The 12561-nt window shown below is 46.2% G+C and overlaps 1 protein-coding gene across 12 annotated transcripts in view; it reads right to left on the reverse strand.

The window, feature by feature from the left end:
• MRTFB (myocardin related transcription factor B) overlaps positions 1-12561 on the reverse strand; it is a 453672-nt gene that overhangs the window by 45646 nt on the left and 395465 nt on the right. For 8 of the 12 annotated variants that reach the window (XM_040356880.1, XM_040356879.1, XM_040356881.1 and 5 more), the window contains 2 exons: positions 11912-12031; positions 9273-9420 (listed from right to left, as the gene is read on the reverse strand). In XM_040356880.1, coding sequence (XP_040212814.1) covers positions 9273-9420; positions 11912-12031 — 268 coding nt within the window. The remainder of the gene's footprint in view (positions 1-9272; positions 9421-11911; positions 12032-12561) is intronic. The other 4 variants (XM_040356884.1, XM_040356885.1, XM_040356878.1 and 1 more) reach the window with 1 other exon arrangement.

Raw genomic sequence — 12561 nt, forward strand, 5'->3', positions numbered from 1 at the left:
ATGAGCTCCTGCATGTTTGCACAGCCCACGTGCAGAGCCAGCCAGGAAGTCGGCACTGCGCTAATCACAAGCAGCGAGACATTTTCCGATCTCTGCAGCCACGCATCAGGACGTCTCACTGTCTGTGATTAGTGCAGCGCCGACTTCCTGGCAGGCTCTGCACGTGGGCTGTGCAAACACGCCGGAGGTCCCCTTTCACACTGGGGCGGTTTGCAGGCGCTATTGCGCTAAAAATAGTGTCTGCAAACCGACCTGAAACAGCGGCTGCTGTTTCTCCATCCAAAAGTCCTGCTAGCTGCATCTTTGGAGCGGTGTGTTTACCGCTCCTCCACCACTTCTTCCCATTGAAAGCATTGTGAAACCATGGCTTTACCGCCGGCAATGCACCTCTGCAGAGGCGCATTGCCAGTGGTATTAACCCCTTTTTCGGCTGCTAGCGGTGGGTAAAACCACACCGCTTGCGGACAAATACCTCTGCAATTCCGAGGGTAAAGCGCACCTCCCACCCCGGTGTGAAAGGGGCCTTACTCACAAACATCTTTGCAATAGAAACAAAACTACAAAATAATACTTAGATAGTAGCTGAAACTGAGTTAGACATGAGTTGCCCATATTTGATAAACATGCCCCCTGGTCCAACGGTTATGGCATAGAGTACATAACATACTACATATGCTGTTCGAACATTTAATACAGAAACATTCTTATTAGGCACTGCTGAATAAGAAACTCAATAGGAGATCACCACATACCAATTCAAACTAACGTCCCACGTTTATTGCCATCAAATAGGTTATAGTACAGTCATGGGCAACCACAACTGTCATATGTTAAGACCCAGAACTCCTGAATTACGATCAATGAAACGATCAGTCAAGAAAATATGGAACCTCTAAGGTCAAAGACTATTTGCCAGCAGACTTGGTTAACTTTTTGAAATATTGCTTATATCACCACAAAACCAACTCTCTTTATCCTTTATATTAACCAATACAGTCTTCTCAAATAGTGAATAAATATTTATAAACAATCTCAGACGTATCTAGGAACAACAACACTTGCATAAAGTATTGTAAACTCATTCTGTCTAATATGTGTTAAACTATAATTACTAAAAGCTAATCATTTTATTAAAAAAAAATGGGTAACAGCAGTTTTCCAAAATCCAGCATAGTAAATGGAAAAATAGTTAACCTGTTGGGACACTGGACGTAGTAAAAATGCCCCAAAAATCAAAGTACACATGGCAGTGAATTCAGTATTACCCTTTTATAAAAGTACATACTTCAATAGGGGTGTCCAAAAAAAAAAAAAAAAAAAAAAAAAAAGGGTTGAAAATGTGTGTGGGCCCCACCGTTTTTTTATCCATCAGTGAAAAAAAAATAGAACCGGTTTTAAATTTTTCTTATAGTTAAAAAACCGATAGAAAAAAACGATCGTCTGTGGGGAAATCCATCGGTCAAAAATCCATGCATGTTCAGAATCAAGTCGACGCATGCTCGGAAGCATTGAACTTCATTTTTCTCAGCACGTCGTGTTTTACGTCACCGCGTTGGACACGGTCGGATTTTTTACCGATGATGTGTAGGCAAGACTGATGAAAGTCAGCTTCATCGGATATCCGATGAAAAAATCCATCAGATTAGATTCCATTAGATATCCGATCGTGTGTACAGAGCTTTACTCCTCCCATGTTTCCCTTTACTTGTTATTTTCTTAGATTTTTTTTCTATATGCCCAACCTAACCATGAATACTTAAACTTTCGTTTTTCTTGAGTCCCATTAAATAAAAGTGCAAAATTGAAAGAAAAAATAGGATTTTTTGTACTCACCGTAAAATCCTTTTCTCTGAAGTCCATGGACGGACACAGCTCCTTAAATCTTGACAAGTGGGTTATGTTCCCTGTTTTACAGGAGAGGACTAGGCAGAAACATGTTAAATAGTTAAATACATGTTACATTAACAGAGTTGAACAGCCCCGCCCAGGGGACGGTCCCTCCAGACATAACCCTCCTCACTGCAGCATGCAGCCTCAGTTCGTAACAAGCAGTACAAACCTAAAAAGGAGGGGTGGGAGCTGTGTCCGTCCATGGACTTCAGAGAAAAGGATTTTACGGTGAGTACAAAAAATCCTATTTTCTCTTATCGTCCATGGACGGACACAGCTCCTTAAATCTTGACAAGTGGGACGTCCCCAAGCAGTGTCAAAAAACGAGGGGTGGGAAATATAATCAGTAAAAACAATTTTAACTTCACCCCAAAACAAGCAGAGCTCAACGGAGGAGGTGCAACTTTAAACAGCCGCCGGCAAAAACTAGCGGCTGAAAAAAACATCATAAGATGCACTCACAGCAACCATGTAAATTCTGGAAAAAGCGTGAACGGACGAGCAAATCGCCACCTCGCACACCTGTGAGACCGACGCATGATGTCGAGAAAAAAAAAAAAAAACCCAGGAAGCACCAATTGCCCTGGTCGAAAGTGCCGTGACCGGAAAGGGGGGCCCGCCCTTAGGAGCATAGGCCTGTATGACGGCCTGCCCGATCCACCGAGAAATGGTGGTCGACGAGACCGCCAGGCCCTTTTGTGGACCAGACACCGACACAAAAGAGAGTCAGAAGCTCCGAAATGGAGCCGTAGTAGGCTGGTATACCCGCAAAGCGCGTACCACGCCTAAAGTATGAAAGGCCGAAACCTCCTTCGGAAGAAGGGAAGGTCGCGGGCGCACCATCACCTAATCCTTATGGGGGATCAAGCATGGCGGCTTGCAAGACAAGACCGCCAACTCAGAAACCCCTCTAACAGAGGTAAAGGCCACTAAAGGGGCCACCTTCTGAGATAGTGTCAAGAGAAAATCTCTCTGATGTTTCCAAAAGGAAGGTTCCTGAAGAACCGAGAGCACCAGAGTCAAAACTCATGGGGGAAGAGATGGGCCAAGAGGGGAAAGTATATGACAAACCCCTTGCACACAAAAAAAGGGGACCCACCAGGGAACGGGCCACAAAAAGGCCACTAAAAGAACACAGCCAAGGCTGAAATCTGCCCCCAAACGGTGCTTTAAGCAATTTTTAGATCCAATCCAAGCTTTAAAAACAGCATGACCCTGGACACCGAGAGTACGCCCGTGGACGTCACTCCATCCCTTCGCACCAAGAGAAGTGTGACGGTAGATCCTCCGGAAGAAGACTACGGTGCCCTGTTGAGATGACCGAGTCAGACAGACCCTGGTCACCTAAAGTCTGGCTTCCAATAACCATGTTAATCAAGTCAGTGACTGTACAACAGGAGGAAGTATGGGACCTTGAGACAGGAACCTCCTGCCCTGGCAATCGCCAGGGTGCCTCTGCTACCAGGCGCCCGATATCAGCGTACCAAGGACGCCGAGATTAATCTGGAGCGATTAGAATCATCGGGATCTCCTCAGCATCCACTCTGTGGAGCGGCCGAGGAAGCAACTACCATGGAGGAATGGCAAAAAATCACCGATACAGACAACACAGGGCCACCAGCGCGACTGACGCGTCTATACAAGATCACTAGACCTGGCCACTAACTGACACCCTTGCGGCGGAGACAAGCTGCCAGGAGATCCATGCCATGTGAGGCTCACCTCCTGCAAGGGAGCCGAAACACCCCAAGCACAAAGACCAGTTGCCCTGGTCCAGCATCTGGCGACTCCAGTAGTCCGCCTGCCGACATACCTGATGGTAGACTGAAGCCACGGCCGTGGCGTTGTCCGGCTGAAACCAGATCGGTCGACCACAAGGAGAAGCATAGCCTGATCGCCTAAAATAGTAGGACAATGAACAGTAGACAGCACCTGGTAGTCCCAGGCGGTCTCCCACCAGGCACTAGCCAGGCCCGACCCTGGGTAGCTACCGAGACCAGACACATTCAAGGAGGTGTGGTCATAGGTCCACGCAAGTCCAGCGACTCAGGGCCGACTGGACCCCCCAGTTTTGTGAACCTCCAGGTTCACAACCCGTGAGCTGGCATCTGTCGTAAACACCGACCACTGGAAGGAAGGAACAACTTCCCGGACCGAAGAGTCGGGAATCTCTGTCACCAACTCAGAGAGACTCTGACTAGGTGGCGCACAGGAATCTAATGATTTCAGAGACAAGAGATTTTTACCACCTGGACAGTAGTTCCACTGGAAAACCAGGGTGTGGAACTGGGCATACAGTACCACCTTGAAGGAGGCTACCCACAGACCCCGAACCAGCAGGCGCCCGGAGAGAAGACCGATTGCGTGATGCCAATACCTTCTCCGCAGACTGAAGAGTCTGCAATTTATCCAGGGGAAGAAGGACCTTTGCCACTGAGGAGTCTGGATCAACACTAGATACTCCAAACGCTGAGTCGGAACCTAGCATGCCCATAATTTGAACCCTGGGTCGCACACATGGAGGGCAGGCTTGCTGCCACTGAGCTACACTTTCTGGCCTAAACGTTTAACATCCACCCGAATCTTCGGAGGGTCTGAATGGGAATAACCCATCCACTAGGTCGGAGACAGAAGCTGCTCTCAGAAGAAAGTCGTCAAAGTAGCCAATGAGGCAAAGCCTCGCTGTCCCAACAAAATTCAAATAAGTGCGAGCTCCTTGCTGAAAACCCATGGTGCTGACGCCAGATCAAAAGGGAGGGCCACAGGCTGACAGAGACCCTTCTCTCATCACGAAGCACAGAAAAAAACACTGTGACATGTGCAAAACGGGACATGCATGTATGCGTCCCTGATGTCCGAGGACGTCAGGACATCCCCCGGATGAAGCGCAGCTACCACCGAACAAATGGATTCCATGCGGAACTACCCGACGTTCACAAAGGTATTTAGGGCCTGAGGCCCATAGAAAACCCCAAAACTCTCGTCCTGCAGGAAAGGTAAAATTACCTTGCAGCTTAGCAAATCCCACACTGCCCAAGGCAGACAGACGGGCCGGGAGGGGAAGACACAAGGACAGAACTTTGTTCTGTGGATAGGAGGAAACCCTATCTAGTACTCCGAAGAGACCACCTCGCAGACCCACTAGTCGGAGAGCAGGGAGGTTTCACTGAATTGTGAACCTGCAAGCCGCCCCTCCCACCTAGAGACAGGGAGGGAAGGCTATATACATTGGCAGGATTTGGGTGCCGGCGTGATCGGCTTATGCACCCAGGGACAGATTAGTCCCCCAGCTGGGCCTTTGACGGCCTGGGAGGGTTGCCCCTAAATAATACACACACATAGTGTGTATGTATATTATGTAGGTGTATGCACACATGTCTTTGGAGGAAACCGGAGTACCCGGAGGAAACCCACGCAGACACAGGGAGCGACAATGCAAGCTCCAGGCAGATTGGCGTCAGTGTGCAGATTGGCGTCAGTGTGCAGATTCGAACCAATGACTCTTTTGCTGCCAAGTAATGGAGTTAAGCACTACACCACCGTGTGCATAAAACCATTCTGAAACAGACGCCCTGGATAACAAGGGCGCAACATTCAATGAAGCATCACAGACCTATATGAGGCCCTGGACCAGCTGGTCCGCTAGGCTAATAACCTCAGGAGAGAGTCGGTGCTCCTCCACTGTCTGGTGCAAAATGCTCACTCTGTGAGTTGTATACAGCACTAGGGGTCAGGACTACTCCAAGATGGCCGCCGAGCGTTCAGAACGCGGCCACAGGAAAATGGCCAGCACAATGTAAGCTGCGCCATAGCGTGGCTACGACAAAATGGGCGCCAATGGGAGTTTTCAATGTAATTGAAAAACCTCCCAAAAAATAGCGCCAGCGACCACTGAGACCCCAGTGTAGTGGCCACAATAGGCCGCAAGCCAGACCCCAGCATGGTAACCATGGAACGGGTCAGTACTTCGGATCTTCTATCAGTCAGATCCATACAAGCGGGGGTTCCCGCCCCGGCGGTGAGGGACTACAAAAGCCCTCAGTGGCTTTTCTCATTCCGCATCTCAGAAATTATCAAAGAAGGGCACAGAAGGAAAAAACCTACACAGCGGTCTGATTTGTGTGATCCAAAAAAGACCGAGCCCTCGGCGGAAACCCAGCTGCACTATGCAGCTTAGGAGAGTCCCTTGCAGCAGTAAAAAGCGCACCCATAAATGCCTTATTCTGCCATTTTTTTTTTTTTTAACTAGGTACCTAGTCCATGGCTCCATAACAGAGCATTCCCCAGGGGATAACGGGGGAAGGGGGCACTCTTTTACCGCCCGCCCGCAGTCCACCCCCACCCTGGCACAAACTGTGTCCAGGACTAACAAAAACTCTGTGGGAATCCCAGGTGCTAACACCTACTGCCACCACCAGCATGTGGGGAAGGACCCAGATACTGACTCCAATATTTACATATAGTGTGTATTATAATATGCACACCTGTCCATACAAATAGACAAAAGCTCCTAGAGCCCTATTCAGGGCCTCTCACCCACTTGCTGCGCTGACCAGGGGTAACCAGGGGACTCCCTCAGGAGGAGACTGCCCAGCAATGCCTCTGAGAGGAAAAGAACCGTGAGGTAACTTTTGCAGGGACCTGTGTTTAAACAGGAAAAGCCTCCTAGGGCTGTTTTATTTAAGGATAAGACACAGATACAGCATAAAAAGCAAAACCGTTACAGGTGTCACCAATCAGTCAGCGTCTGCTGAAGTATAATCATAAACATCTGTGCTCATCACAGGGCTTTTTACCTCACAGGAAAGCCCAATACAAAAAAGAAAAAACACAGGCCAGATAACACAGTCCCCTCAGGAAGGCCCCCTCCCCCTGACAGCGGCAATGTTAGCAATGCAGCAAGGGAAAGGAGCAGGGAAGTAAGGGGAAGGGACCCCCGAACCCCAGGAATGCCCAGCCGTACCAACCCACCGAAGCAGGAGGGACTGTACTTACCCGTCCAAGCGAGGACTCGCTGACGCATTCCTGACAGACATACAACCGCAATGGAGGTAGCTGTCGGCTCGGTCCACTGTGAGTGAGACAACACCACAGCCCAGTCATATGTGGACCTCGGAGCAAAGCTCACCGGCCACCTCAGGAGTCATGAGGTATGGCGTGGCAGACCAAGCCTCTTTGCAAAGGTGTGCCCACGCTTGCTGGTCGGACTGAGTAGACTACAAGGATCTATATTATCCAGCCTGTCTCTCAGCCAACAGTTGAAAGAAGATTCTTCAAGAAAAAGTAAAGTAAAATAAAATAAAATACAATTTCTCCTCAGGGCGCTGGGCCCAAAGGGAGCCATACGTCCTTCTCCTTTGCTAGGCAGAACGAAACTGAGGCTGCATGCTGCAGTGAGGAGGGTTATGTCTGGAGGGACCGTCCCCTGGGCGGGGCTGTTCAACTCTGTTAATGTAACATGTATTTAACTATTTAACATGTTTCTGCCTAGTCCTCTCCTGTAAAACAGGGAACATAACCCACTTGTCAAGATTTAAGGAGCTGTGTCCGTCCATGGACGATAAGAGAAAGAGACCTTTATTTCATTGCTAAATATCTTTTCAATGCTTTGTACCAGAATCATAATTTCAGTGTCATCAACACTGATCAAAGTAGAAATAGTAAACTTTTTTCTATTTTGATCAGCGTTAAAAAAAATGAAAAAAAAATAATGTTTTGTCTTCTATAGATTTGCACAAACAAAATTATATTAAAAATATTATATTAAAAAAAAGCCTAGTTTGTGCTAAACAATTATGTACCACTTTGTTTTCCCAAAGGAGTTGTACAGTCTCAAGGTGAAAAACCTTTTGTGGTGCAGCTGCTCCCCAGAGCCCCCCTTTTACTGTCAATCAAATCCAGCGACACACGAGTCAGGACCGAATTCTGCCGTCTGTGTCAATGGGCTCAGCAGCGGGACTGAGAAGCGTGCCCGCACAAATGCCCCCCTGGAATGCGGCTCTACGCAGGGGCACTTGATGCGGAGGAGGAGCCAGGAGCGCCGCCGGGCGACCCCATAAAAGCAGGATTGATGCCGCTCTGTACAAAACCTTTGCACAGAGGAGAGAAGTATAACATGTTTGTTGTTTTAAAAATAAAAACTATTCTTTACAATCATTTTAAAGAGGAAGTAAACTTCTATCTTTACGTTTTACCTATAGGTAACCTATATTAAGGGAGTGGGGGAGTTACATCATTGCGGCTCCGGCAAGTCACAGAGCCGGAGCCACGAACCGGGAAGGAAGACCGGGTATACATGGATGCCGTCTCCAGCGATGGCATCGCATCACTGGAAGGCGAAGTTTTCAGGCAAGTTTCACATAATGTGCTAGTATGCGATGCACTGATCTGTGACTTTGAAATCGTGCTATTTCAAAGCCGAAGTGGTGTCAACCAGGGCTGCTTGAAGCCTTCCTTACTTCTAGATTTCACATGCCAACTACAAACCCCTGTAGCAATTGAGGTCTACTGGGGGTTCTGGTTTAGCAAGTCCTCCAAAAACCTAAATACTTTTGTTTCAGTTACAAGCATGCATGTTCAGTATCTCACAAAAGTGTGTACACCCCTCACATTTTTGAAAATATTTTATTATTATATCTTTTCATGTGACAACACTGAAGAAATGACACTTTGCTACAATATAAAGTAGTGAGTGTACAGCTTGTATAACAGAGTAAATTTGCTGTTACCTTAAAATAACTCAACACACTATTTAATAACTATTTAACTGTTTAATTAATAAACCATTAATGTCTAAATCACTGGCAACAAAAATTAATACACCCCTAAGTGAAAATATCCAAATTGGGCCAAATTAGCCATTTTCACTTCCCGGTGTCATGTGACTCGTTAGTGTTACAAGTTCTCCAGACCTAAACCCTATTGAGCATCTGTGGGGCATCCTCGGAAGGTGGAGGAGCGCAAGGTCTCCAACATCCACCAGCTTTGTGATGTCATCATGGAGGAGAGGAAGAGGACTTCAGTGGCAACCTGTGAAGCTCTGGTGAACTCCATACCCAAGAGGGTTAAGGCAGTGCTGGAAAATAATGGTGGCCACACAAAATATTGACACTTTGTTCCCAAATTGGAAATTTTTACTTAGGGGTGTACTCACTTTTGTTGCCAGCATTAATGGCTCAGTGTTGAGTTATTTTGAGGGACAGCAAATGTACACCTTTATACAAGCTGTACACTCACTATTTTACATTGTAGCAAAGTGTCATTTCTCCAGTGTTGTCACATGAAAAGATACTATATTTACAAAAATGTGAGGGGTGTACTCACTTTTGTGAGATACTGTATGTGAATGACAATATGCATAACAAACTATTGCTATTATTTACCTTCATATCATCCAGGTTAGAAGGCAGGGGTCCTGCTTTTTTAAACTGCACATTGTTTTGTCTGCTCACTGTATTCTGGACTGAGGCGGTGTTGTTGTTCACATTGTTGGTTGCAGTGTTTCCATTGTTTGGTTTGTCATTCAAGGACCTTGAAAAAAGGAAAATTCAAATTGTGATTTCCAATTTACCACAATCTATTTAACATAGTACTACTGAATTTGAGTGCAGAAGTAAACACAAAAAAAAATCTGAAATATGACAGCCATTTAAAAAAACAAAAAACAAAAAACACTCTTCATAAAGGAAAGGTATTGCCTTAGGGCTCTTTCACACGTCCGCTCCGCTCGTCCGTGTATTACAAGTCCGTTCACGGACTTGTAATACATCCCTATGGGATCGCGTCCGTTAGCGGATGGAGCATCCGCTAGCGTCCGCGTCCGTCGGGATCCGCTTTTCCGAACGGAAGAAACCCTATTTTTCTTCCGTTCGGCGGAACGGATCGGATGCAGACGGACAAACGGTCCGTCTGCATCCGATCCCCCATAGGGGAGAGCGGAGCAGAGACAGGGCGGTCCCTGCACTGTGTGCGGAGACCGCCCTATCCGCCGACAGCTCAGCGGGGATCCCCGCTCAGCTTTGGCGGACACACGGAGCGAACCCAGAAACGGTCCGCTCCGTGTGAAAGAGCCCTTAGAGTGGAGTTCCACCCCCCCCCCAAAAAAAATGAAAAAACACCAAATTCCTGCAACATTTTTATTTTATTTTTTTTAATTACCAGAAAGGGCGCTTGCTATGCGGAAGTTCCTAATCTGCCTCTTCCTATACCGTGGCAGGTCTTCTTCCTCGTCCGATCCCGCGGTATCTTCTGGGGAATGGGGCGCGCTGCCTTCTGGGAACTGTGTGTATCCCAGAAAGCAGCCGACAGGGGGGGCAGTGAGGCTCCACTGCCTGTTTTCCCCCAGTAAGGATGGAGGCGCCAGGAGCTGCCTGGGGGCCGACATCGCGGGCGCCTAGGACAGGTAAGTGTCATTATTAAAAGTCAGCAGCTACAGTGTTTGTAGCTGCCGACTTTAAAAAATAAAATAAAATAAAAATTGCGGGCAGAACCCCGCTTTAACTGCATAGCCATGCACCGAACACTATGTAAAGACCACATATTTTTTCAATGTCGTCTCCATAAACCTAATGTTGATGACAGCGATAAGCCTTTCCCTAAATCCATATCATCCAGGGCCGCAGGGTTTAAACACTTAGCTGCAACAAGAAGTTTGTGTAACAGAGAACATTTGGCTGAAAAAATACACAAAGATAAGCCAAGGTAGGTGCATCTGCATTTAAAAAACAAAAACAAACACAGACCTTGAATGCAGGTATAAGGCAATTGTAAATGATCACCTTGTAAAACAACTCAGTTTAAAATAGAAATGAAAAGGCAAAACAGTTTTGTATAGATATATAGATATATAAAAAAAAAAAAAAAACGATCTTGTTCCCCTTATTTATAAGTGGTCACATCCCCACTTGTTCTCAGCTGCATAAGAGCTGGAGGGAGGAGGAGAAGCAGCAGCAGCAGCACACTGAGCTTCCCAGTGAATGGCTGTTCAGTGTGGGCGTGTCAGGACAAGTCTGATCATTGAAGGAGAGCAGGCTGAGCTCCCAGCATAGCTAGAGAATGGACCACTGTGTGCTCTTCCTGCTTAGTGTGGTCAGTTTTTAATAGTAAAGCAGGGGGATCAACAAGGTATAAAGGAAGCAATAGAAAGAACAGGATACCTTTTCATACAAGTACATGGTACAGCAGGCATATATCAGAAATATGAAATGTTGGGGTAAACAAAGTCTTTAAGATAACCACAGCCATAAGTTGACAATCACCGCCCCTTATATTTATGGCAAAATCAAGCAACAATCGTGGAGGGAAAAAGATTAGAGAACCTTTATTTATTCTTTTGTGGATTGACCGTTTCCAGGGCAAATTATCTGGGGTCAAGGCCTTATGTATTTTCTTTACAACGTTGTCAATGTTTAACTTTTGCACAGTGAGCATTGTCTTAACATTAGGGAATAGCAACATAATTTCTATATCTATTAAAGCAAAAAAAATCAAAACAGTTTGATCAGCATAGTCTCTGCACCTTTTCTTTTTGATTAAATTTGTATGTCACAGTAAGTGCAGCTATACCAATTTTTTTGCCCGATGTCCTCCTTATCAACCAATGATGGCAGTGGTTGTCAGGGTGCCGATGGCGGGCCTGCACAACACCCAGGGCTGCAACGTTGCTCAAGGAAACTTGTGGCTTTATGCAATAAAAAAAAAGCAGGCTTTATAAACCTGCTGACTACATAATTTTTGGGCAATTTTTAGGACACCCCGGAGGAACCCAGAAGGTACCCTGGTTGAAAATGGCTGAGCTAGGGTGACTGAAAATGTCATCTTTTTACACTACAGTTAGAATGGGCACAAGCTCCTTTTACCTATTCATTTTTAGGACCACACCAAAAGACTCAGAGGCCCGATAGTGGACATATTACACTTGACCACCCCTCTAGTGTTATTAGCACCTTAAACTTTTTACAAGCAGAAATTCACTTTTCATAATCAAAGCCTTTTCTCATGTCCCAATGTGCTGATCTCTCACCTCATCCATGGCAGCTTTGAATTTTCACTCCACTGCGATATAGTGCAAGGGCCTGACTGATTTGATACAAATTGAATAGATTGTCCCGGTGGGTCCTCAGATTCCATAGTTTTGGTTAATCTAAAGGATATTGTAAAGAGATTGTACAATCAATATTGCATAGTGTATGGCTATCTGCATACACGTGCATAGGAGGGAGTGGACATACACTCCGCTGTCAGGCCCCGTTTAAATCGCTGTGTAAAGGGAACTCCCGCCTCCGCACGCTTTTTTTTTTATTTGGAGAGTATTGTGCATAGGGCAGCTCATTCATGTAAATAGGCTGCCCTGCGTGTGCCAAACATAACATGCTTTTTGTTGCGCTTGTCACATGGCAGACACGCGTCTGTGATTTCAATGGGCTGCCCTACACATGGCAAAGTAGCTCACGAGATAGCTTGGTGTGTTGCTGATGGACTTTTTTACTGCACTATTTGTTGCATTTGTCGCTCATTTTTTCACGTGGCAAAATTTGTGTTTACTTCTGCATTTAGGGTGACACTAATAATTAATGGCACCGAAAGCACGACTAGTTATATAGGTATAAAGATGGCAAAAAACTATATAATCTGAATGTACAATCTCCTTTAGATTTACCAAAACTATATAAT

The sequence above is a fragment of the Rana temporaria genome, chromosome 6 (genome assembly GCF_905171775.1).
Source record: "Rana temporaria chromosome 6, aRanTem1.1, whole genome shotgun sequence".
In the NCBI taxonomy this organism is placed as follows: domain Eukaryota; kingdom Metazoa; phylum Chordata; class Amphibia; order Anura; family Ranidae; genus Rana; species Rana temporaria.